The sequence below is a fragment of the Anarrhichthys ocellatus genome, unplaced genomic scaffold (assembly GCF_004355925.1).
Source record: "Anarrhichthys ocellatus isolate YVR2014 unplaced genomic scaffold, GSC_Weel_1.0 scaffold11, whole genome shotgun sequence".
Taxonomy (NCBI): domain Eukaryota; kingdom Metazoa; phylum Chordata; class Actinopteri; order Perciformes; family Anarhichadidae; genus Anarrhichthys; species Anarrhichthys ocellatus.
In genome coordinates this window covers 7441547-7468488 of record NW_022280041.1, presented here as the reverse complement: position 1 = coordinate 7468488, position 26942 = coordinate 7441547, and the positions used below count along the sequence as shown (strand labels likewise).

Below are 26942 nucleotides of genomic sequence, written 5' to 3'. Positions count from 1 at the left end.
CTGCTTTTGGCAGAGAGATGTTATACGTTTATAGTTTTATGTGTACACATACCTGACCAAATAAAGCCTCATAGAGGTCATCCTGTTAAATGTGTTGAAATGTCTATTTTAGTATCTATAGGATGTGATGCACTGAAGGAAATGGGCATGAATTTCCTGGATTTTAAAGGTGGACTGAAGACTCTGATCGTTTTTTAAATAGACATGTGAACATACCCTATCATGTTTAGTTGTGACTATTGGAAGACTACACACACAAGTGTTGTTATCTACCTACTGAAAGAGAAGCAGGAGACACCAATTTAACTATTTTCCTTTTTTTTCCAGCAGCCACCTGCAGGCACATTTCAACTCGCCACCTCCGAGTGCTTTCTTCTCTGCCGTGTTGTCTTTCTCTCTGACCTCTCCCTCTTTGTCTTAAAGTATTAAAGGTATTTTGTAGACTTTATAATTTATACTTTTACATTAAAAGCGTGGTGATTTAAGGACAAGTGGCCTTGTTCTCTTAATTAGTGGTAAAGCTGAATGTTATGGATTATTATATTCAGACAAGGAAAAAGACAATAAAGCTTTACAGAAAGACCAGTCCAGAATTGAATTAAGACAATACTTCCATACATTGAGATTAGTAAAAAAGGTTTAATCTATGTAACAAGATTAAGAGCTTACAGCCATGTTCGTAGCTCTGTAAGGCCGTGAGGTAATGCTACTGTCGGCATGCTACAGTAGATCTAGTGTGAAACAAACAACCTGATGAATGAGTGTTGGTGAATAATGAATTTCTGTCTTGCATCCTGTGGCGAACATAAAAGCTAAAAAATTGGGACTTGGGTGCTTTTGACGTCTGCACACACCCAAACAGTACTCGGTACCATCTCCCTTGATTTATTTTAGCATCATGTCCATCATTTCTCTTCCTGTTTGTCACAATGATCAGGTCCCTTTCCTCCCCGTCTCTCTTTCTCCATCATCTCCTCGCGCCCCCTCGTCTTTATCCTTACTACTCCATCTCCCCCCTCCGTCCTCTCTTTTCCACACACTTTTCTTCTCCCCCTCCTTCCTTCTCTGACTTGTACCGGTCTCTCATCGGACCCAGAGAAGCGGGGCTTTTGAGGGGAGTTTACTGGCCTGCAGACAGTGCTGCACGCTGAGCTCTGTGTCTTTGACCATGGGCAGGCTGTGACCCACCCGACATGTTGACTATGAACTTGGAGGGACTGGAAATGATTGCAGTGCTGGTGGTTGTGGTCCTCTTTGTTAAGGTGCTGGAGCGGTTTGGTTTGTTAGCAGTCGGCTATGACGGTAAGGAAACTGCAAACTGTTTTTTTTCCAACCACTAGTTGTTGCCCAAGTTTAAAGAGTGCAGTTGTGTGAGACTGTATGACTGTGAGTTTGTCATCTTTCAATTTTTGTGTTCAATATACAAAATCCCTCTCCAGATGTTTAGTCCTGATTTAGGGCTTCCATCTGTTGCTCTCATCTTTGTCTTTTTTCTAGTTAAAATACATCATACAGTAGACTTGAGTAAAAAAAAACAAAAAAAAACAAGTTTGACTCCTTTTTGCTAATATCCTGGAAATATACATCATGCTTCAAACTGTACATAAACACTAAAAAGGGATAGTTTGTCAAAAAGTGTCTTTTCTAGTTATGTGGAACATTTATGGCCTTTTGGTGTATGATTCTTCAAATTGTATGGTTAACTTTCTCATCAAAGAAAAGCCTCTGCAGCTGTCCTTCCTGCTATTTAAATCTAATAAGTTGCATCTTTACATGAACCAGCTGACTTTGCTGCTGACGTGATGATGTTTGCAGACCAATTATTATACTCTGACGTGCTTTTAATCCTTTGTTTATTACTTTCTGGTGTTTCTTAATATCATTTAAAGCTTTAATTTGACATCAAATAGTCTTTGTAGCATCTCGACACTTTGCTTCCCACTTTTGATGGCTAACTGAGAGAGTTGAGGACTGAATGTAATTAACCAGTGAGAGCTGGACAGTGCCATGATGGCATTTGCTGTTACCTCAGAATGAAAATGGTGAAACTCAAACTCTTTTGGGAGTGTTAATGAGTTAGTTGTATCTCGTTTGCATTAAGTTATGACACTCTTCAATAGCAATGCAGTGCTCTGGGTAGACATAAATGCTGCATATTGATAATGTAAATAGGTAACTTTGCTTCAAGATTAAACTTAGTTTTGGTTTTCTCTTTCTTTGACATGTTTTCCACGTAGCTTAGAGGAGAACAATGGCTGAGTCTGTATCCACTCGGGATTTGTCAAGGTGACGTGCCATAAGAAGCAGATTCTTTGGAAGGTGTGAATCTAATATTCAGTTGTCAGGTCTCTCTGGCACCTGTTATTTATATGCTCTACTTAGAGTACAGGCAGCCAAGCTGTTTGCCTTATGACTGGGCTTTCACAAATGAGATGCAAACAAATGTCTTCCATCCAGCCAGATTGCTTATTTTCTCTCAAACCGTGCCTCCCTATTGGTCTTTATTAGTAATTCTGTTTTCTTGGTGTACAATCCTAAACAATGTTTTCATATGAACATGCAAACAGCAATCACATTCACACTTGGGATTGTGAAAATGTCACTAAAGCAACTTTCCTCCATGTTTGGTCGCTATACTGTTTGTTCGAAGACAAACTGCAGATGTGCAGTTAATTTGTGGTGGTCTGAAACACAGGAATCCCAACATATGTTTTGAATAATGAATGATATTTTTAGATTTCAGCTTTGAAAAAACAAAACAGTTTAGTTCAATACATTCATTTTGTAGTTATAAATAGCATTGCCAAACATTTCAATCAAATGACTGATGAGAAAAACATCTTTATTAAATCCGTAATAGCCCTTATTAAAAACATTCTGACTGATGTCTGGCATTCTGGAATTGTGCCTACTCATTTTTAAATCAGTCCACATTATAATCACTATTTTGATGAAACATGCAGACTATTTTATCAATGAATATGTCATGTGCTATTTGAATTATTGATCTGTTTTGACTGGAACTATTAGGATACTAGCAAAGTGCTTAATCATTGTAATCACTAATTTGAAGTGAAAAGTTGCACGTTAATATAGTAATCTGTATGCTCGGCTGCAATACTTCTATAGTTGTAGAAGCCTTTTCAAATGTACCCAACTTTAGTAAAGGGAATTGTATTTTTCTGCTTATTGGGAAGTTTTGCCTGTTTTCAACTGTGCCTACAGTACCAAGTATTCATTGTGAGCACTGGACCCTCACATTTTCAGTATTTACGAAGAGCAATGACAGCTTTTTAAGATTTCAAGTGTTGAATATGACAGAAAAACATCTTTAAATTGAGTCTGATCAGTGTTTTTGATAAGGAATATGCAGGATGAGGTCCTATTTTTAGAGGTCCAAATGAGCCCAAGATGCTCTTGATTGTATATTAATCAAAATGGATCTTTCCAAAAATGCATCCAACAATCAAATAATACAAAATATATTGGGCTGCTCATTACTCTGTGGTAGTATCCCACTTGATGGCTTATGGTTAAAAATAGACTGGCAACACAGCCGGACACAGAGGGCTCTTTTCAGTCTCTGTGCCACTCTTTAGTAGTGTGACCGTGAGTGACAGTGGTGTGCCACCAGCGTGTGGGATGTGACAGCTGACAAGGGCAGCCTTTGATATGGCACTTTTTGCAAATTATTCCCCTGCAGGTGTGGCTTCACCCAGCCAGGAAGGGATGTAACAAATGTTTCCAATTACAAATGGACAAAAGCAGTAGCTTGCAGATTGTTACTGCAAAATACAGGAGTAGGGCAACGATCGATGATCGTATTATGTAGCGTTAATAGCCTGATTTATGACGTTTTATTCCGAAAGCATGGCAAGAATTTAATTTTGGTGTGATAAATAAGATATCCCAAATTCCCCGAGTTAAAACCTGTGACTGTTCTGATTTGTGTTCCGTTTTAATAAGATAATGCCCCATCTGCATATTCAAAACATACAATTTCAGAAAACTTGTCGTAATCAACTGGGGGAAGTTTTATAGCGATAGTTAAATTTTTACCTTATTCACCTTGGGGTGTCTTTCTTTAACATTGCATTGTCACCATTTGACCTGTCACTGTACTTAAGTCCACTTTCAGCAAATATTTTGTGGAACAGAGCAATGCTATCATCCACCTGTCAAAAGCAGTGCACTCTCCATGTCTCTCCACTGATTCCAGCTACCTGGGCCCCATACTGTGTGTGTGTAGAGCTATATGTATATCTTAAGACTGTGACACATTATCTGGCCATTGTTACAGGTTTTACTATAAATCCTTGGCTGCTGAGGCGACTGGGCTGTGTTTAAGGATCAGCGTTTACATTCTATGTGCCCCTGACTCACTAAGGATGCGTTTTTCTCAAGCAGTGTGTGATACAAAGCTGTGATTCAACATGGCTTTCTGTTACTAAGTAGAGAACTGTAAGTGAACAGGAATACAAATGGTTCCACACTGCTCAAGGAGACGTATGAGATGATTTGAACAAAGGCCTAAGCTGTGCACGGCTTCAACAAGTCTCTATTTCCACATTCCTGTTTATCACAAAAAGCACATGGTTTGGATTCATAGAGGAAACAAAATGTTCCAGTGTGAATGAACAATGGTGTGAAAATTAGTTTGCATCATAATAGTATTTGCTAAGAAGATGTCATAAAGAATATGGTGCTTTATGACACACAAAGAGGCGCATACGGTACTGTAGCTGAAAGAGATGAAGGGGCTTAATCTTTGGCCATGGCATGGCTTTTAGAAATGTTTTTTTTTGTCACTTTTATGGATAATGAAACAACATATAGTAGGCTACAATAGTTTTGTGAGCCAGAGAACCTGCCAACATAATAAGAAACAAGTCTGGGAGTCTTTCTGCTATCATTACATCACAAATTGTTTATCTTCCATTGTTTGCACAAACGATATAATGGTGTTGGAGTACATTCAAAACTCATCAGTATATTAGAAGTGCTGTCCTTTGAGCTGAAGGGCTGATTGTTAAGTTGGGAATGAAGATATGTTTTGGTTCCCAGCAGCAGTGATGCCCATTTCACATTTGGAAACATTCTCCTTCATTCAAGTCCATGTGGGAGTTAACAGATGTGCCAGCAGAGGGAACTAAAGCTTCTGGTCTCAACCAGTCGCACCAGCTGCTCGTCTGGTGTTGGAGAGCGAATGTAAGCAAAGCCTGTTTTTTTTTCCCCACACTTTTTGTGAACATGATTAAATAACTCAATAGCTCAATAAACAATGATGTGCTGGTAAATTATTTAAATATCCCGAATCCTACAAATAGCTTTGACCACTCCGACATTTACACATTTGATCATCCAATAGACTTTTAACCATTTAATCAATTTACCCAATACTGTTTCTAATTGGGTGTTTCGTTAGTTCAGGAGGGTATTGGCTTGATTGATCTTGCACTTTTAAAAACAATGTAACAATGGGGCGGCTGTGGCTTAGGAGATGGAGCGGGTCGTCTTTTAATCACAAGGTCGGGGGTTGGATTCCCAGCTCCTCCTGTCCGTATGTCATAAGTGTCCTTGAGCAAGGCACTGAACCTTGGCATGGCAGCTCTGCGGCCATTCGTGTGTGAATATGTATGAATGTCAGGCAATATGTAGAAGGGCACTGTATAAATGCTGTCCATTTACCTTCTACAAAGTGCTTCACAACCAGATCGGAATCAGACAACATAAATCTTTACACATTAAAAATTCATAAAATGTTGTGACATTAACCTGCAGAAAGGATGACTGAAGGAGTAAACGAGGCAGGCATCTTAAAGCAGCTAAGGGCTAAAGATCGATCTCTGTTCAGCACAGATAAAAGTGGCAAGTCCCTTTCTCATAGCTTGCTTTTTATAAATATGTGTAAGCTGAGACTGACGCACCCTTGTGGTCTTGCTCGCTACTTTTGACATGCTATCAAAAGTGTCTTCTTCCTTCGGAGCATGAGGATGACACCCTGTCACAGGTTAAAAGACAATGTTGTAAATGTTTCGACGTTATAGGAAAATCGGGGCAGTTAAAACATACACTTCAGCAATCATTTCCATATACAAATGGAAAGGAATCGGAGAAGCCAGTGGTTGAATAGAGCAATCTTGGCACAGTTCTTTTATGAAATAGAATGTTCTGAGTTAGAAATCGAAGCCATCCGTCTCTTTTTTAATATCTGTAATTCCTATTCATGTTAGCATTGCAAATGTGCTCTTTATTGCCTTCTTTTGACGTCCTAAACAAATTATTTTTGGATATTATTCAGTGAAGGAGTATTAAAAACTCTACAATTTATGATACATTTTGATAACAGCCTGGAGTTTCAGACAGGTATTACAGGCATAATGTTGTGCCTCGTAGCTTTCCACTGAATTAAACACTGTTAGTGGTGTTTCCACAGGCATTAGATGCACTCTATCATCAATCTCTGCAATGCTAAGAGAGCTACAACTCACTGATTTTCAGAATCCACATGTACGCTGCTGTAATTAGCTTCTTGCTCGCTCTGCAGGCAGCCTTGTGAAAGGCCAGATTGTTGTTCTGCCTTGATTGGAAAAAAAGACTTGAGTCGGAAGTGTTGAGCCGTATGTTTGTAAAGTCACATTGCTGATTATGGAACCTGAACAATCAGCTCTGCTTGAACTACCTTACTTTGCATTTAGTGACTTTGATTTTTCGAGGCCACTGAATACATAAGATAATGAATAAACTAGCAGAGCTCACAGCGTGTATTGCCATTTGTCATGCATTGATTGTAGTTAAATGAGGGTCTTGGGAGCTTGTTTTGGCTGTTTAACACGTGTGTGATAGTATGGTGCTGAGCATGAGCTCGTGGGAAAATGTAGACTTTTGCTTTTAGTGTTCTCTGTTTCTAAATTTTTGCAAAATTCTCACACGTTATTTCGCCACCTCCCGATAGAACACTGCCTGATTGTGTGCCACACAACAATATGGTGCAAGGTTTTGTGCAACTGTGATACGAAGTCACTCATGGTGTGTAATTAACTTTTTTTTGACGTTATTTGTGTTTCTCTTTAAGGTCATTAATTAAAACTTAAATCTACTGCCTGTTTCTGCTGCAAAGTGTTATCTGATCTGCTTCATAGATCTATGAACAAAAAGACTCCGATAAGTTATTTCCTCTCATTAAATACTGTTATGGTAAGGGATGTCTCCAAACAATTATCTTTGAATGGAATACTTGAATATTTAGTCGTGCAATAATATCAACGCCTCGACCAAAGCTTGCCTCAGGAATGCGGCTTTCTTGGAATATTAAGCTTTATGAGTTTACCGTTTATCCAGGCTTGGAATCGTGAAAAGGATACAATAAAGTGGAAGATTATGTTTACCCCATAGCAGTTAGTAGTGCCAATTTAAGATGTTTGACCATTAATAATGCAAAATGAAATTCTATCAGCCTGTCCCTGTTTTTTGGTGTCGTGGATACTCGCAAGCGGTGAAGCGGTGCACACTTCTGCCAAAAAGCACAGCAATGGGCCAACAAAAGCAGCGAAGAAGACGACAACTAGCAAGTAAACGTGGATACAAACAATGAAGGTTGCAAAACCTCAGCTTTGCTAATATTTTATTAAAGAGGAAATTTATTGACGTGTTTAAATGAGTAACACTGACAATTTTACTAATTTAAAGCTGTTTCTGAGGGCAGAATGTAGACTCAGAAACAAACACACATTTTAGAAAATACCTTACACATCAAGTCCAGAAAGAGCAGCATGTCCATTCCAGTGCCCCTGCCTGTTGAATGCACGTCCAATATTAACTTGTGTTTTCACTTTGGTTCGATCCCTCAGTTAGGGTTCTTTTTGAGGTTGGCTAACTCAGCAGTACAATGACTGTCACCGGGTATCATTTGATTAAATGCTTAATAGAGATTTAACATGATCTGTGTGTTCAATAAACCTGGAAACTCGGCATTTCCCTTTAAATTTTGCCAGTGTCTTGACCCACAGACCGAATATTATTGTTTTCATTTATAAACGCAGTACTTATCAGTCTTGCTTAAACGATTGCATTCCCAAATTCATGCTTTCTATAAGTTATACCCGACTGTATTGATTTTGTCTCGGTGTTCGTTTCTTACTGATAACCTATGCTTGTTATAGCTCATCCTCTGGGCAGTGGCTCCAGCCGTAGTGAACTCTGTCTGCCATTTTATGTCTCCCTTGTCTTCTCTATATTTTTTTTTTTTTTTTTTATTGCTCCTGCTAATGCATATTCTCCGTCGACCTTTGCACTTGCAATTTAGTTTGACTGGCACTTTGCTGCCGACGGATCGAGCCCGGTAAATCAAATGACAGGCTGGCCGTGCAAAAGCAATCGATGTCCAGCTCTCTGCTGCTACATGTTGCCCACAGTGAGCTGTCAGATAGCCATGTCAGAGCTAATATGGTTAAGACGTGGAGAGAAGCAGGTCAATGTTATCAGCTGCAGCACACTGCCCTGGGCATTGTGGGTACTGTCCATTTTGCAGACAATGCCATTGACTTTTTCCTTTTACACTAGAACTAATCTGGAATGAATTGGGATGTTGATAAAAATCTCGTGGTCTTGCTGTAAAAAAGAAGACTGGCATGTCTTTTGAAAGTGAATGGCATTCACTCAGGCATGGCTCACATTTCTTAACAGACGCCATACTGAGCTTTCACTGTAATTTGCACAACACACAGCACAAGACAAAGCATTTAAAGCTAATATTTTAACGTGCAACGACCAAACGGCCGACTGATTTATTGTTTCAGCTTAAATGCAGAGCTTGGGCATTTTTGGGTGACAAAGCCCAGTTAGGGTTTAAAAAGTGCACGTCCTGAACTGGCTCATTGTGTCTTTCTCACAGGACACATTCGTAACTTGCAAATGGGTCAACTCGACTGGATAAAACTGATTTGGGTGTGACAATGATCAGCACAGAGAGGGCAAGTGTTGACTGCCCATCCAACACTGAATGGAGAGACATCGCCCCAGGATCTGCAAATACATATTTAAGGTTGAAAACTTTTCGTAAATGAGTTCTCCAGAGTCCACAAAGTAAGTCCTCAATATCAGAGTTACCCCATGACACTCCATGGTTGATTGCGCATACCGCTAAACTGAGGGTTGCCCTGGTTCACAGCTTATAATTGCCTTCCCCATCATAGCTTCAGTAAATATGACAGCCTCATTTTAACGTGCCGTGGAAAACACAAGCCAAACACTAATGGCACTTTGCATGTCTGAGCAAATCACTCCAGGTGTAGCCTAATTATATCAATGACTTCTGCCCTAAGCTGATCTATAAGCAGCGGGACGATCGTATCTTCACCTCTTTTCCGTGTCCACCGATTAGCGCCGCTTTTGATTGATGACGGTTACCTTGAAGCCGGGTCCCTTCTTATGGTCCCGTACTTTCACAGTGGGTCACTGTGAGCGTATGTGAAAGATAACACTTGTCCAATACTTAATGGAAATTTTGGTCTCGGAGGTTGTTTGGTAATTGCGCCTTTTGTCGCTATGTGGAAAAAAAAAAAAAAATCCAGAGTTTGTTACATTCTCAGGACAAATCAGTTAGTTTTTCCTCTCGATATATTGTGAGACTGATTCGTTGACGTCGTCGGGTCGTGTCCTCTCTGTCCACTCTGCCCAGACCAAAGTGACAAGATCCTTCCCTTGCGAATACTGAGAATGGAAACTAAGTGACGAGACAGGTGGCAGCGACGAGTGAGAGCAATCTGTAATCTTGATCAATGTCTATCAGTCTAGAGAGGCAGATGGACAAAAAGGCTGCAGGTTTGTCTCCCAGACTTAGGCTGTTCATTACACCGATAAGGACTGCAGAGATGGTGACATGCCAGACCTCAGTGCAGCTTGACATGTCAGACTTGGATCACCTAGAGTTGCCGCCCGTCAAAGGTTACGGAGGATAGACGAGTTCTGTGTGAAACCCTGAGATGAAAACATTGCTGGCATGTGGCGATTTGAGCAGCGCAAGCTGTCATCGAGGGATGTTACATGTTGAACGTTATGTTATTATCTGACAAATATTTCACCACAGAGTCATCTGATCAGAACAACATTGTGTCATCAAGTGCCCTTGTTTCACATCATGGCAGTGTCAACACTCTAGAGCTTCCATTTAGTTTTTCCATTTTAAATACAAATTCATTTTTGCAATTTCATTCTTTTCCAAAACAAAATAGCCTTTCTATGTCAATGACATTTTCGGCTCTCCATCTGTCACACCTGCCATGCTGTAACTGTGTCAGAGTGGTGATTGTGCGGAATCGTTGTGACGTTAATGTGGGCAGATGTGGGGTGTAATATTTACCTGTCGGCAGTGTTGATAGAATCATGGCTACTCTAACAGTTGGATGGATGCTCCGTGGCACAAAAAGCCCCAACCCCCACTCTCACCACCACCCTCATTGCGTCAATAATTTATTGGGCGGGTATAGTATCGCCGTGCTGCAGAAAGGTTATGATTGGTAAATCATTCCAACATGTTTTATTGACCATCAGTCCACCAGGGACTGTTTGCAGAGCCAAGTCGTGGCGGAGTAAGGCCAGAGGCAATGCATCCCTCTGGCTTTGGGGAACTTGGCCGCATTAAGGAAACTGTACATGTGGCTTGAATGGCGATGTGATATGGCTGCACTGATGTACTGCCAGCGGCCACATGTTGGCAGCCCTGCTGTAAACTGGATGTTGCAACCCAGCCCAGGAGTCAATGAAGCATCCAACATTTAGGTCAGCGAACACTACACTGCACATGGCATCTGGGTAATGCTTTGAACCAAACTAAAATATCACCTGCTTGCTGGGTCATGAAATACTACTGAGAGCTGTGAGTTGTGGTTGGAGCTGAAAGGCACTAACACACTCTGTGGAGCTGAGGGGAACTGCAACGTTTGGAGAGAGTTCTCTCTTGGTTAGTCAGTAAGTGACCACTTTCACATTAGAGACCTACACATTAGTCATTTTATCGATTGCTGATATATAAATATTGCAGTTTTAATGTTTCATCAAAATGTTTTTGCTATTACTAAATAGTTTTCTCCTTGCCCCTTTAGACAAAGAAAATGTACGGACCAATGTGTACTGGAAGGTTCATTCATAATGGTGACCTAAAACAAAATAAATAGCCTCTTCGGTCACTCTTTACTGGAACAAGCTAATTTCCCATACAGGAAGCATACGTCACTACATTGTTGTCTGAAAAAGCAAGTTTTTTTCCTCTAATTCGATTTCAAGGACAGTGCGCACACTCAAACTGTCCATGCAGTCTTGTTGTCAGTGTGTATTTTTCACTTTCTATGGATGAGCCTCGCATAGCAATGACTCTTCACGTGGCCAGGGGCCATCCAGATCAAGTGGAATGTGTCCGCTGAATATCATTTTTCTTTTCCAAACGCCATCATGCTAAATTATTCACAACGATTTTTTTATTTTTTTATTTCTAAAGCAGGATTACGTCCCTCATTTTCCATTCTGTGTTGTTCGGAAAAAAGCAACAGCGAGTGGATGAATGTAAATGACTGCGTGTGAGGTTTTTCCATCTCTTAAATAAGCTACTTGTTATTGAACATTTATCAGAGAGCAATTGAGTAAAGTGGTGAGTCACAGTTTCTGTTCCAGAAAATAATAATAATACACAGAGGTGATGATTGTAATTAAGGTGGCTTTGTGCATTTACATCAATGATTAACGGCTGACTTGACTCTCGATGGAATAAAAGCACAAAAAACAAACGCAGCTCAGGACGTTCGTTTGGCTCAAAATGGTGCATTTTAATTGTGAAAAACTGTTCAATATTGCAATTAAAAATTGTTGAGCTTTAAATGGATGGATTCAATTATTATTATTAGTTGTGAGGAAATAATTCCTCGGTGGTGGATGACAATCACGATGACTACACAAGGGCAGTAGATGGTGGTGTCTTCACTCATTTGCTACAAACATTGACTGCATGAATCAGTCTCTCTTGCGAACACACACACACGCACACCTACACACACACACGCACACCTACACACACGCACGCGCTTAGGCTTTGTTTGGCCTCTTCAACACTCCACTACATCTCAGTGGAATCAAACTCCTTACATGTATTGAAGTGGTTTGGATCAACACAATTTTTCCTCTTACTTTCTATATGCACTTACATTCAGGAATTCTCCTTTACGGTGCTATTACACTATGTATTCTGTAACTGTTTTATGTGTGGATATGTGGATTATGTGCATTGGAGTTTTCTCACAGCTTCAAGCCTTAAAAAAACTTTTACAAACCCGTATGAGTAAGATTTTCCAAAAGCCTCTTTTCAATAATAGTTTAAAGCGTCAGAGATTTATTTTGTCTTTTCTAAGTAGATTATAATGACTGCCGTATAAGAAAGCTGTTGTTTTGGCTGTCCGTCCAGCTTGAGTGGAATAATTTCCCTTTTCTTTCCTCGTCATCGTCGTCTTCAATCCCTCAGATAGCCTGGAAATAATGACATTTTTATGATTTAATGATATGACCAGAGGTAAAAGTGTCTGACCACAGTCTGGTACCACTGACGCGTTCCACAAAGATAGAATGGCCGGTAGAGATGTTCAACAACCTGCCATAGTGGCAGGCGAGGACGAAACTTAATTCCTAGTATGTTTGAAGTTGATGCGAACAATTGGGCTGTAGCTCATGAGGGGTTGTGCATCTTCCACTGTAGCACCACACCTCCCCTCTGCCTCGATCTCATCTCCCCTCCCTCCTCGCTCCCTCACTCATGTCCACTCCCTCTCATCTTCCCTCCCTTTGCTTTGCAGGGAGAGCAGTCAGTGTGCCTGAAAGAGCGAGAGAGAGCCACAAACTGTCAGAGAAGAGCAGAATTTGCTCTGCCTGCTTTTCCACAGCTTCCACATGTCTCCTCATTTGTGAGGAGAGGAAAGAAAAAGAAGGAAGGATTTAGATCACCTTGCATGGACTTTTTTTCCTTTTTAAGTACTCTTTTCTTAATTCTTAGTGACCCCTCGAGATCAGATGGTTTAATGACATCAGGCTCCGCACAAACCTGAGACCAGTATTTCTTGCTCTTAACCTCATCCCATTTTAGCTCAACCCAGACTGGATTTAGGGAGCACGCGAGCAGTAGGCGGGTGCCAGGAGGCTCCCAGCCCCTGCGTGTGGGCTGGTGTAGTCCTGGAGTGGGTGCAGGGGAACTGGAGCGCAGGGCCGGCTGGCAGCGCTCGTCCTGACGCTGTTCCAGAGGGCGAAGAGGCCGGCTCGGGCTCCGGGTCTGGGCATGGTGGCGTGGAGTGGGCTGAGGGTGGAGCAATGCTGAGCGCGATCTGGGAGACAGAGGGGCTGCAGACGGTGGGCATCGTGGCGCTGGTGTTCGCCTCGATCAAGCTGCTGCACATCCTGGGGCTCATCAGCTTCTCAGAGGGTAAGACACTGATGGAGATTGAGGGAGAGGAGGACAGAACCGAGGAGAAAGACGACACAGAACTGGAGAAATCATGAAAAAAAAAAAAAGTAGCAGCTGACTGATAGAATGTGTCGTGAAAATTGCAAATGCATTTTCAATCAGTCATTTCCCTTGACGCATGAAATGGAAACTTGTACTTCAAGTGTGTTTCAAAGGAGTTCTAGCAAGCAAAGAGTTTCTCATCTTTGGCTGCTAGAACCCTTTTGTACACCCTTGATGTTTCCATTTGAAAACTTGACAAGTTAATGGAGTTCACCATACCAAAGCAGAAGTCAGGGACTCAGGAAAAAACAACAAATGGACTGTTATCTCACTAACTGAAGCTATGAAAACAGAAAGAGGTTGTGATGTGACTGGAGGGAGGAAGTTATCGAGCAGGAAAGACGTGTCGGTACAGAAATTCGAGAAGCTATACAGACAAGTTGTGCTTGCATTTCTAGAGTTGAAAACTGTCAAATGATGATTCAAATTTTTCTTTGGTTTGTGGGGCCAGTTTGCTGTTTCTTTTTTGCGTAATAGTTCATAAATGTGTGAACAGTCAATTAGCTCACAATTGACAATCAAATTACAACTTCGTCATACCTATCGGACTGTACGGGCACAGTGAGGCTCACTAAGCATGAATGTTTCAGGCCTAAATAAATTGTTTAGTTTGGACCTTCTGCAGGCGTCTCATTAAATAAAGTAGAGCAGCACAATAAGCAGTATGAGCTAAACAAATCAGCCCTTCCATCAGACTGCTGTTTAGAGAACACGCCGTATTTTCTAATGAATCAGAAGTCTCCAAAGCGGTATGCATATTCAGGGAGATGATAAGAAAAGGGCTGATGTGTAATAGTGGGTAGCTGGAAAAAGCTGACCTGACCTGAGAGAAGTGTTTAGATGGAGTACGGCGGTGTTGGCGTCTGCGTATTGGTTGTGTTATTTTCAAGGCACATGGGGAGCTGTGTTTTCATTCGGGGGAAACTGTCGAGCTCACGCTTAGCGAAACAGTTTACATGCTTCACTAAACAGCGGCGAGTTGAGACTGGCCCTCCCCCTCGCTCTGTATTAACAGATGCAGCCGACTTGATATTGATTATTTTCCGTGGTGAGATGATGGAGGCGTCAAACCACTGTGCCGAGTGCCAAGCGCCTGATTGTGTGATCTGTATTCCACACAGGTGTCTCAGGGTTTAATTACTGCCAGAATATCTGCTATCTGAGCCTGCGGTACGTGAGGAGCAGACAATACAGGCATTGATGTTTTTGCTGATGTCTTGTTCAGGAGAGGAAGGAGGGAAAGGGATATCAAAAGTTGTCGTGTGGGAGTTTGAAATCTTTTTATGGTAATAGGCTTGGAGATGAGGGTTCTCAGATTTTTTTCAAACATGAGCTGGATGTTTTTTTGGGGTGGGAGGAAACCCAATGCATCGGCATTGTAGATAATGTCCTAAGGCCGCAACAACCTTATTTCTATTTTAGATGAATATGTTGATAACTTTGTCGAATCCTCAACCTGTAAATATCCCTATTTCAATTTCCCAGACCCAGAGTTAACATTCTGAAAAAAGCATCAAAACCTCTCATTGAAGAAGCTGAAACCAGCAAATCATTGGCATCTATAAAATGACAGATGATAGTGAAACCTATATCACAATGTCACAGAGCCCAGGTGAAGAAGAAGAAAACCCAACAGTCACAAGAATTACCTTTTGTTTCCATTTTTGTAACACCGATCCCGTTTTGCAGCTGTCACCTTGTGCAAGAAGTAAAAACGTTTGTTTTTCACCTATTTATTTTCATAAAACCTCTCGGGAAATGTTTGACTGAGCGTGCATGCTCCGCTTAACATTCATACAGTCAGACATGTTCGCCGCTGGGAGCTGCCCAGTACGGTCACATCCCTGCACTGCCGGCCACCTGAACCAACTCCACCGAGGCATCCGGGGGAGAGGTATTGCTTTAAAAGCCCCTGTGTGCAAAATGCAGAGGGAGCTTCTCAGCTGGGCTGCAAATATGTCAGTCGGCATCAAAAATAAACTGCAAGCTTCGTTCAGATGAAGTCGTAGCTGACGACGCATTGCAAGCGGAGGGGGTCACGTCTGGCCTGCAGGGACTGTACAGCACTCTGATCACTTCTACTGCAGATTGAAAGGACGTCAGACCTGAAAAGAAATAGTTGATTAACAGCCTCTCCCCGCCACTGGTCTGGCACGCTTCATTGTTGGAGAGAAAAAACAAGATCATTGCATCAGCCAATGCACAATCACCAGAGCATTGTACTATAAACATGAGCAAGGCAGCAAGGCATGGCAAGCACTCGAAGTTTGATTATGAATGTAGCTGTACTGATGTGTGCATGTATTCATGCTTACTATCCAAAGGCAGGAAGTATCTGCAGCGGGCTAGGCGTTGGCTTAATTTGGCTTAATTTGGCTTAATTTCGTAAAAAACTGAATGAGCCTTTTTGTTGGAAGTTCTATGATTATTGAAGAAATTTGGACTCTCTGGTGTTTGGATGCATTGCAACATAAGGAACACATTTCATTTTTTGTTTAGCTCATCCACTCTCTCTCACAAACACACACACACACCGTGATTCTTTTTACACACATGTACATTTCTGCGTATACAAAGCACAGCTATTAGTGCAAAGCCTCATAGGGCGCAGACTAATCAGTGTGTCACACAATGATACATAATTCTCTGGTTCAGCTGTATGCAGAAACACCCCCAACCCCATTCTTCCTCAATCAATCTCACATACACACATTCACAAGTACACCATTTCCCAAACAGGGATGGAACGTTGTGTCAATTTGGACGTGCCGTATGCTATTAACGGGCGGGACCGCAGAGAGTGTCTTAGCGTTGATATCCATCTAACTAAGTTCTTGTGCTCTCTGTGCCCTTGATGGGGAGTGATGGCCTGGCAGCAGAGATAGTTAGTGTCAGCGCTGACCTGAAGAAATTGTCACATTTACTTTGCCAATAACCAATATTATAATGTAGTAATAGCCTTTTTTTTCCTTCTGTGTTTGTTCTAATTAATTACAGCATGACCAATAGAAGTTTATGGACTTCTGTTCCAGATTGTGAGCTGATTGGCTGGTTGAACATCTGGTTTGATGGTGGTACTTTTAGCTATTTTTGGTTTAATGACATGGGATTCTTGGATTGGGAAATATGACGATGTACACCATAACAAGATATACAGTACCGCCATAATTATACCTTTGATACATCACACCATTTTATGGTGTTGTAAAGACTGCAAAGGTTTTTGCATCAAAGTGATGACGTACTTAGATTTTTCAGGTCATTAATTTGCTCAGTTAACCCAAAAAAACATTCCTCTTATTTGTATCACGTGATTGGCAAGAACGTTTACAATGTCACCGGGTAAATTGATATTGTGATATTATAAATACTGGAATGTGAAAAAAATTGCTCTTCTGTTTGAAACAAGTGGCAAAACTTTGGGTTTTCTTTGGCTCAGAATGAATTTTGAACATCAAGCAAGCTCGCTTAATTTTTATGATACAAAATTATGAGTGACCTTTCAGCTGTTGTTTGGTGGCATTCAATTGTGATCCAGCAATTCTGACATGCCTGTCCTTGATGATCACATCATGCACGTACTGTATGAACAGCAAGAGAAACGCAGTTATCTTTTGGAGTCCCAGGCAGTCATAGTGGTTTTCATTTCCTGTAAAGATATTAATGGTGTTTTGAAGTAGGCTGCCAGCCAACAGATTGAAATGCGGTAAAATATTGAAGTGTGTTCTTCATTTTGTTAAGTGCAGTAGTGTGTACACTTCCAGTACTAACTGTTTTATGGGCGTGGTAAAAACTGCATCTTTATAGGATTGTTTTCTGTGTTGAGTCACACATCCATTATCAAAGTTGAGTGAGTACAAGTTGAAGGCATCTTTTTTTATATATTTCAAATAATGGCAGCTAATTTAATTTATTTGGCAAAATCCATTGGGGAAATAAATTGCATTATTACTCGAGAATTCAGGTAGGATTATATTATAGGTTGAGAAGTGTGAGATGTTTTACAAGCAGCTCCCCTGCGAAATGTAATGGTTTCTACGTGTTCTATTTAAAGGACAACAACCAACTGGCCCAATTACCCTTTGGCTATTGTCCATGCTGCCTATTGAGAGCGGTGACATGATTGACTTAACCTTTGAGCGTCCTAAGTTATAGGTCTCTCTGGTGTCTTTAGAGGGAAGAAGGGCACGGCGGACATTATTGAAAGTGAGAGAACTCTGCCTGTCAATTTGTGTCAGGACAACAAGCATGACTCAGGCAATCAATCTTGACGAAAAACTTCAATGGTAATGAATTGTGATAGGCGGAGGATGACAGATGCCTAAGTCAAGGATTTGTGCTGTGCTTAAAAGGCACCCCGTGCAGGGGAGCTGGAGATAACACTGTGTTCTTAAAGATTCATTTAATTAAATGACATGTGTGCTATAGCAGTGCAGGGATGTACAATGTCTGTAAAGCACTATCTTGCGATATCCTCGGGTGTTATTGAACACCATTGTGATTTGAACCACAACACTATTTGGATTATGCAGATTGTGAGGGTTTATTCAAGGGAATTGTTCCGTAGTTTAAGCTTAAATGTTATGAAAGCAAGAATCACTTTTTCAGAAAACCTTGAAGTATCCCGAGTGCTTTGAAGCTGCACATGTGGTGTTTATTTTTCAATCAAGGTTACACAACTAGTATGCACAATTCAGCATGTTCACTTTAATTAGCCAACAAAATGGGTACTCATGTTGCCACATTAATCCACCAAGGACATAGATTCTCATGTATAATGCAGTAGTTCCTTGCCCACAATAGAGCTAATTGTCTTTTTTTCAGCTGGATTAATCATTCCAGGCTTTAGAGCCCCTTCTCATTTTCACAGATGAGGAAAAAAGATTTTTGTTTATGTTGTGAAGTCTGCTTCCTGCCTTCCTTGTTCATATTGATGTGCTTTGTTTCTAACTGGAACAGGACAGTTAATGTATTCCTTCTACTGATTGAGGATAACAGTTCTGATGACGACTACAGTGAGACCAGGCTATTTCCACCACTTTACTTTCATCAGATGGGTACACTAGTGTTAAAATAATTGGACTGACTTGGACCTATAGTGGACCTATCTCATTACCAGTGAGCTCTACAGTATAAACTGACACCGTTAACCTGTTAAACCCACGGAGCAAAGTTTTTTTTTTCTCAAGTTATTTTCAGTGTTTTGCATCTGACGACACAAAATAATGATACCAGAAAACACTGGCTAGCACCTTTTGTATTACAGTAGTGAGTGAAAGCCTTATTATAATAGAAGTAATATAAAGTAAGCAAGTAAAAATTGACCCTCCAAGCCAATTTAGTTTCAGTTTTTCCACAGTGTCAAACCTCAACAGATACTATATTGCATCACTTTGTTTGACAAGTATTTTGGGATATCGGGCTGCATATGTGAAATATCAACGATGGATATCTTGCCAGAAAAAAATCCATAAATCCATTGATGAACTTTTCTGAGTGACTGATGGCATCAGTGTGAGTTTCCTGTCGGCAGCTGGGATATGGATGACTCACTTCCACATGAGTGACAAAGACTCTCCCCTCTTCTACAGTGTCTCTAATCCTTTGTCACACCTTATCATCTTTAAAAATGAGTGTAGTAGAAAGGGCAGAGGACCTTTACTTCCAATGCCAGACATTGAACATTGAAACACTTCCAAGTGACAAATGCTGGCAATTAGAAGCACAGGCTGCTCTCTCCCCCAGATTCCAATAAAGGCCTCGGCCCTCTGATGGTGTCACTATGGCCAGCGTGAGAACATGCTCTCCCTCATAACAAAACTTTGGCCTCCAGTCCCCAGTGCTCCAGTCAGTGCAGTCAGTCACACCCACTTCAGAACAGCAAATGACAGCATTTTATTTAACATCAACACTGACATTTTATATACTCAGATTTGCTTATTTAAACTGATTAAAACTACTGTAAGTGCGTAGAGCCAACACACACTGTAGCAAATTGCACTAATGGCAGAAAGCGATGGTGAGTGCATTCTTTTTGCAATCGTAGAGCTACTGTAGATTGTGCTACATTGCCGTCTGTCTTGCAATAGCTAACCTGAAGGGAATAATCGAGGCTTCACTCCATTTGGCTGTAAACACAGATCTATTCCCAGGACGCTTGGACTCAGATTCATCATTGGCAATAAAGCACAAAAGTTTTTTTTTTTTTTTTTCATTATTCAGGATCATTGGACAGACCGTTGGCCTTTGTATTCTCATCAATGTTCCCAATTGGCTTTTGTTTTAAGACAGACGATGCAGTTACTCTGCCTTCCTCTTCCTCTTTTTCCATAAGTTGATTTCACAGCCATTTTTCCTGCCTGCCATAAGAAACTGGAAGCTGTTTTATTAAATAACAGCAAAGACATATCGCTCTCCCCGACTCCAATCTTTGGGCTTATTTGTATTTGGGCCCACCAAATGGAAACAAATGGCAGATCTGGATCCACCTCCCTCATCTTCCATGTGATTCATCTGATATGAAATGAGCTTTTGTCATTACACAGTGGGACTGTGTTTGAATTACTTTTCTTTTATTGACTTGGCTCTGTAGATCTAACATTTGCAAAAGGCAGTATTGTAATCAGCAGATGTTCACTGTTGGCAGCGCTGGATGTCGGCCATATTTTGTTTTGGAGCATCAGAAAATATTTGGTTTTACAAAAGGGGAAATCATTCCACCCCAGGAAAGACAGAGTCAGTCATTGCAAAGGAGTTGAACGTTTAATCTTCTGCCCTATGTACAGTGAAAATGTGTATATCCAAATTTTCCCATTCCAGTGAAGCGGAGTAAAAACATCCGTCTGAGCTGTGGAAACTATTACATTTATAGTAAACTCCCTTTCAGTCTAATCCTTCCATCTCATGTGGCTCTGCTCCAAATCTCAACATGTTGTATGTATGCACTTCACCAAATTTCCTTATGTTTTGAATTCAAGAGGCAGATGGATCATCCGTAAGATTTGTGACCGAGGCATTTCCCGAGCACTAAATCAAAATGGACGCACAATATTGCCAATTTAGTATTCTGTTGGGAGGTGACTAACGCCAGTAGCGTTGGTGCAACTTTGGGCATCGGGTCAGATTGATATCACACTGGCCTCAGACTTTCTTCCTTTTGATTTATTTCAAGGGAAAGCCAGCATGGATAACATCCAAGGCTGGCCCGGCTGCCAGACACCCCGCTCATCTGCTGTCCTCGTTTCTGTCTCGCTGGGTGTAATTTCAGTTGATTGCTAGCTGAAAAGTGTCACATTTGTCCCTGTTTCACTCAAAGACAACATGCAGCCTTGGGACTTAAACCCGGAATGAGGTGTTAAAGTGAAACTGCTGCCCGCACGCAGTGTGCGGGCTTAAAAATAATTTTAAGCCCGCACACTTTGGCTTAAAAATAATCTATCCCCCTGGCTCTTTCTGATTGGCTTATATTTAATTTGCCCAAAAGGTGTTTGCTTCTGCTGTTGTGTAATAGACTTTCTGTAAATATACCATGTCTAGACTGTTAAAGCTGACCTTTCAGAGAGATGGGAGAGTTTAAATTCAAAATCGACAGAGGTATTGACCAGCCTGTGTGGCATGCCGCCACCAATCATGAGCTTCGACTTAAAGATCATGCAATTAAACAAGCAGTTTTTACAGCTACTCCCAGGATTTGTTTTTACTTTGTATGACCATGTTTGGTTCTTATGTTGATGAAATACTATTTATCTTTAGTTTGAAACACCTACAAATGATGGATCTTAAGGGAAATTATCAATTTGACTCTGCAGTTGCATTGAACTGCCTCCAGATGTACAAGAGACGGGTTAAGGCGTAAAGAGACGAAGACACCACTGACTGTAATGCCTGGTGTGAGGACAGTAAGCGTTCAATGTTAAATAAATCAATACAGCGAACAACATCAAGGGTAGTTGTTTCAATACTTCCATTTGAGATTCAGCTCCCTGCAACAATGAACTACTCCTGAACTTGAAACCAGTTAGAAGGGTAACCAAGAGTCGCATTAAGATGCCGAAAGATGGTATGACAGCACTGGTGTCCACTGCCAGATATAATCACTCACAGAAGGGACTTGAAATGTCCCAGAAATGGACTTCTGATTATACTATGCCGAAAGCAATGATAAAATCAGAGTGAAGCCCAAGAATTTAAATTCTAATTTCAATTCTCCTGATAAATTAAATTCTGGTAATATCAGTTTAAAGCCTGACAGTAACTTTTAACATGTCTAACTAATGCTGCTTTCGTCTGCAATAATCCACACCTGTTTTGTGACTGTGTTTACATATTTTGCCCTTAAATGGACAGCGGTAGATACAGCGCAGCCTTGTGATGAACTGGATACCCTGAGATTGTTGGTTGATTGTTCTGTGTTGTATTGCCAGGACTTGGAGCAGGCTATATTAGGAGTGAGCTCAGGTTGAGATAAGATCAGTATTGAGTTCGGTCCAGGTGTGACGTTTGTCAGGATGGTGTGTCATCAACAGTGGTAGCTTATTGATTCGAAGCCTCATAGAAGTTGCGTTGGTTTAAGTGAAGAAGTCTGATTTATATCAGTTCCATTTGACAGTTCCAATCAATCAGCCAACCGTGATTTGCTGCCTTTGTGGAAACCTTAGAAATTAGAAAAAAACAATGACACACAACAACATTTACTGTAATAACAGTGTTTTGATATACATGTTGTGGTTTATTTACATAACATGGTTATGACAGAAGAGTTGTGTAACTAACCTGATAAACACAGTGCTATTGTAAAATGGTACTGCTTCTACATTTTACATGTTATGCCTTTGCTTGTAGACAAATCTGTGTGATCAGCCTGAAAATCTAAAAATTAAACTTACAAACCTGCCACTTTTATAGGTAAAACTTTTGCCTGTGTTCCTGAAAATATACGCTTATATACGCTGCTGAACATGCAGCTTCTAAAATTCACATGACCTGTGTGGAAACTGGCCTTTCCAGTCAACGCAGTAAGTGAAACTAAGAGAAGTCACTGAGACTCATTCAATTAGACTAATTCAGCCATCAAATGTGTCTCAGAGCCACTGTGCAGGCGTGGTGAAAGATCTTCAGACCACTGCTGACGCCGTACAGGCTCACATGCTGGGTGCTGTTGCCTGGTACACTACAGTATCATTTAAACTGTCAGAAGATAAGTTGTGCTCCCTGGGAGTCATGGCCTACTTTCGGGGAGCCCCGCCTTTCTTGGTGCCGCGGCGCTAAAGGGACAGCGAGGAGCTGGTGCTAAATTGTATAAGTTAAGACCTTGTCTCAGACACACACACACAGAAACACGCCGGAGCTCTTGAGAAATGAGTACGGTGCTAGTGTCACACACGCACAGATGGAGCTGCACTATTTTAGTCATCACACCGAGGGGAAAAGGCTTCTCACAACTAAGCAAAAGAGGAAATACAACTGATGAATGCTATGTCTGACATTTAGAATTATCTTGCCCAATTTCATACAGATTAAATCTAGAGTTCCCTCATCACAGATCCATTTAATAGTTTTAATTTTAATCTCACACCGCGTAAGGGGCTTTTGCACTTACTTTGTTAAATTCCTCCGTCCTATGTGGACCTCCAGGCTATCATTTGCCTCTGCGTAGCACTTACTGTAGATACACCCTCATACCAAAGCAAAGAAGCAGCAAGTTCAGCAGCACCGTTCATCAAACCGCGTGCTTCAGCACAAGACCCGAGATTTATCGATGTCGAGCAACATTTCGCGGTCAACTGAACACGTTTTAGTTTGCACATGATATCGATTTATCAAATGTTTGTTGGCCACTTATTTTCGGTTCATGGATCCGGTTGATTAAGGGGCTAGGGAGGTTTTTACCCTCGAGCTCGACTTTACCATCGAGATGAATGACTCTTGATTCACAAATCTTGAACGAGCGTGGTAGTTGAACTATGACTGATCTGTCCAGACTCATTTCGATGGCTTACATAGTCGCTTTCATTTTCCAGGGTATTTTTGCGACTTTGTCAGCTCATTGATGAAGACGATACTGCACATTAGACCATATCATAGCTTTGGTCTTCAGAGCTAGTTACACTATATCCCGTGGTAATTATACTTTGCTGAGGCATTTTTCTTTGTTTATAACCCTTGAGACGCATTCGATCTCATTATCTTGTATTGCTGCAGGCTAAAATGGCCAAGGCAGCTTTGTTACTCAGTGGTGGCTATGAATTACATTTCTGATGAGTTGCACAGTCAGCTGCAACCTGCCGTTATAGCAGCAAGGCACCGAACAAGCTGCTGAGGTCAGGTTTTTTCTTTCAAGGAAGGCAAAAGTATGGCATGACTTTGTGTGCGCATGTGATGACTGAATCAGCTAAATGTTTAGCCTCTGCAGAATCATTATTTATTGCTTGATGTACTTGATTCCTCAGGACAACACCCATTTCTGTTTTTTTTTTAACAGCAAAAAGGTAATCTTTAACCTTTGTGGGTAAGGGCAACAGCACAGCACGCGCCGCTCTCTCCATTATCACACACCTACTCAAGCATCAGAGCCATTTTGTCAATAAACTAAAAGGACAAACATTAATCAGACAGCCTTCACTGCATGCTCTTTTCCTGTCTGATTAAGCGCTGTGTCACTCACACTCTGCTTTATTCCACTTTAGAGAGAGTTGTTTATCGTTCTCGTGTTCGTTCAGCTTTTCACCAACGATCATGCTTTCGAATCTATTAGTGATAGCGCAGATCGTTTGCTCTATTAGTCATAATATTTGCACTTCATCCCATAACTCAGTCATTGTGCTGGTCCTAAAGAATATACTGAAGCCCACCACAATGCCCTTGAGCTCTAAGTTAGAAAAAGATGTCTCTGAGTTGTACAGTAATGTTTCCAAATAGAGCAAGCTTGCCGTCGAGACCAACATCTGTCTAGTTCAACCTCAGTGAAGGCACTCGGACGTCTCCTCTCTCAGGAAGGAAGCTGTGTGCCAGGCAGGTAACAAGAACAGATGGGAGCTTCACTTCGTCTCTTTATCCTCTAAATCTCAAAGTTATTGCGTCATTATAAAGGGCAATATGAACTGTTTTGCCAGAATCAACAATGTCTTTTATGAGAACTTTGTTGTGCACCATGATGTTAGTTATTGTGTACATTGTGCCAGATCTGAGCCAAGAGCTTTTAGCCATCTGCTCAGTATCTGTGCAGTGTTTAACTCTGCACAGAAAAGGCTCGGACCATGTGGTATTTCCATTTCCATTTTACAACCTTTCTCTCAGGGTTCCTTGCCTGCTTGGTGAAACGGTGTGTGCAAAGATTTAGAAATCTTGCTTTAGGTCACGTTTGTTCAAGCTACCCCAAACTCAGCCATTTTAGCTGAGCGTTTTCTAAAGGCTCATTGTCATTTAACTGATCATTAAAGTAGATATCACTATTGTGTATATGAATCTGTTCAAGATGATAGAACAGCATAAGTAACACAAATTTAAGTTATGTAATTATTAGACACGTTAGACTTGGAGGCTACCATGAGGTTAGACTTGATACATCTCAACTGTTGGATGGATTGCCATGAAATGTTGTGTAGACACTCAGACTTTGGTAATCCCTTAATTTGTATTCGGTACAACACTTGGGTTGATGACCAAATAGCTGCAAAACTAATGACATTCCCATCAACGTCACCTGTACTTGCTAATTAGCAAACGTCAGCATGCTAAATTAAGATCGTAAACATTGTCATTGTGAGCATGTTAGCATGCTGACGTAAGCATTTTGCTCAAAGCTGTAGACTGATATAGCTGTATTTGCAGTATTTTCAACTTGTTGATATTTTTAGGAAATCAAGAATATAATATATTTACAGCCTTGATACTTGCCTTGATTATCTGTGTGAACTCAATGTACTCACTGCAATGCTCTTACTACAGGTAGACTGACCTACACGCACACACACACTCACACACACCAACCTTTGTCAGGTATCGTTCTTTTCTCTTGCCCAGTAGTTTTACATTAAGCTATTCTTCTGCTCAAAACCCAATTTTCCACTGGACTTCCATGATGTTGCCAGACCAGGTTACAGATTTCTAATGTAATTTTCCTTGATGTAATTATTACCACTAAGTTCTTTTTTCGCAAAGGTTAGTGGAGGCCTCTTACAAGTCTCACCCGCCATCTTGACGTTAGGTTGACTGGCTCTACCTCTGCTAGTACTTTTACCTGTGATCGAAATGAATTAAGTGTTGTTGTGATTGACAAATGGTTTAAAGCACTCGAAAGCCCGTCCTAATGCCCACCGCTGCCATTAAACTTTGCACTAAATGTTCTGAATAGCCCAGTTCGGAAGGGGAAATGGGCTTTTAGGCTGTGAACTTATTACATAATGACTTTCATACTTAGAGTGGTCCTGCATAGAATAGAATAGGTTGTGTATTGTGTTCATCAATTCAAACCTTGGATGCACCACTTTATTTTACTAATCATGTAGCAAGCTGCTTAAAGGGACAGGCGAGAAAAATTTGACAAGGAAGCATGCTTGGCGACGTGTGAAAAGAGTAGACGCCTGATGAGATGTCATTTTACACCCAGACTTGAGGTCACAGGCTCCATATCATATTCAGAGCCCTCCTTTTACACCAATGACCTACATTGTTCTAAGAGACTTGTTAATTAGGAATGTAACCCAGTGAACTAGTTGCTCGTGACTTGCGGTGATGCCATATTTAGGCCGCCTTGAACTTGTGCTGCTGCTTCACATGTAGATACACACGGTAAAACAAGAGGGAACTCCTCTTGAGTTCAAGATGTCGTTGTCCTGAGGAACCACCTATGAGGCAGCCCTATGTCCATGTGTACTTCAACAGACCCTCGCTTCTTGCATGTCCAGTTTCCTAGAAATGAGCTGAGGCTGTAAATTGCCTGGGTAACCGCAAAACCTAATGCTGTATTTCCCAGGTTACCCTCAGATTGTCCACAAGCGCGGGGTGAGAGCTCGACTCATGAGGCTATTTCCATGCTCCACAGCCAAAAAGCCATCCTCCGATAATCAAAGCAAGTGGCTCCTCCAAGGCTCTCTGTCTCCCCTGTGATGATTTCTTTTTTTCCTGTGTTTTTTTTCTTGGTATGAGGGGTGCACACTCAATATAGGCTTTAGGCACACATATCTGCTTAAGCTTTCTGATTCACACAGAACATTTGGGTTTTACAGTTGAATAAGTAAAAAGGATGGATGTTGAAAATGTGATTTGACGTGGCATTTATAAACAGATTAGACTGTTTCCCCAAACCCTGTTTCCTATTGTGTTCTTGATTCTACATTAGTTTTGTCACAATTGCATTTTGCAGAATATTTTCATCAAACGATACTCCTCATCAAATGTAATA

The 26942-nt window shown here is 41.0% G+C and overlaps 1 protein-coding gene across 7 annotated transcripts in view; it reads left to right on the top strand.

Annotated features, from left to right (window-relative positions):
• kcnip4a (potassium voltage-gated channel interacting protein 4a) overlaps positions 1 to 26942 on the top strand; it is a 109947-nt gene that overhangs the window by 72837 nt on the left and 10168 nt on the right. Inside the window, exon 1 of one of the 7 annotated variants that reach the window (XM_031850867.1) lies at positions 977 to 13456. The exons of 5 other annotated variants lie outside the window; for them this stretch is intronic. In XM_031850867.1, coding sequence (XP_031706727.1) covers positions 13345 to 13456 — 112 coding nt within the window. In that variant the 5' untranslated portion in view covers positions 977 to 13344. Of the gene's footprint in view, positions 1 to 976; positions 26610 to 26942 lie in introns of those variants that run through there. One more of the 7 variants, XM_031850866.1, reaches the window with a different exon arrangement.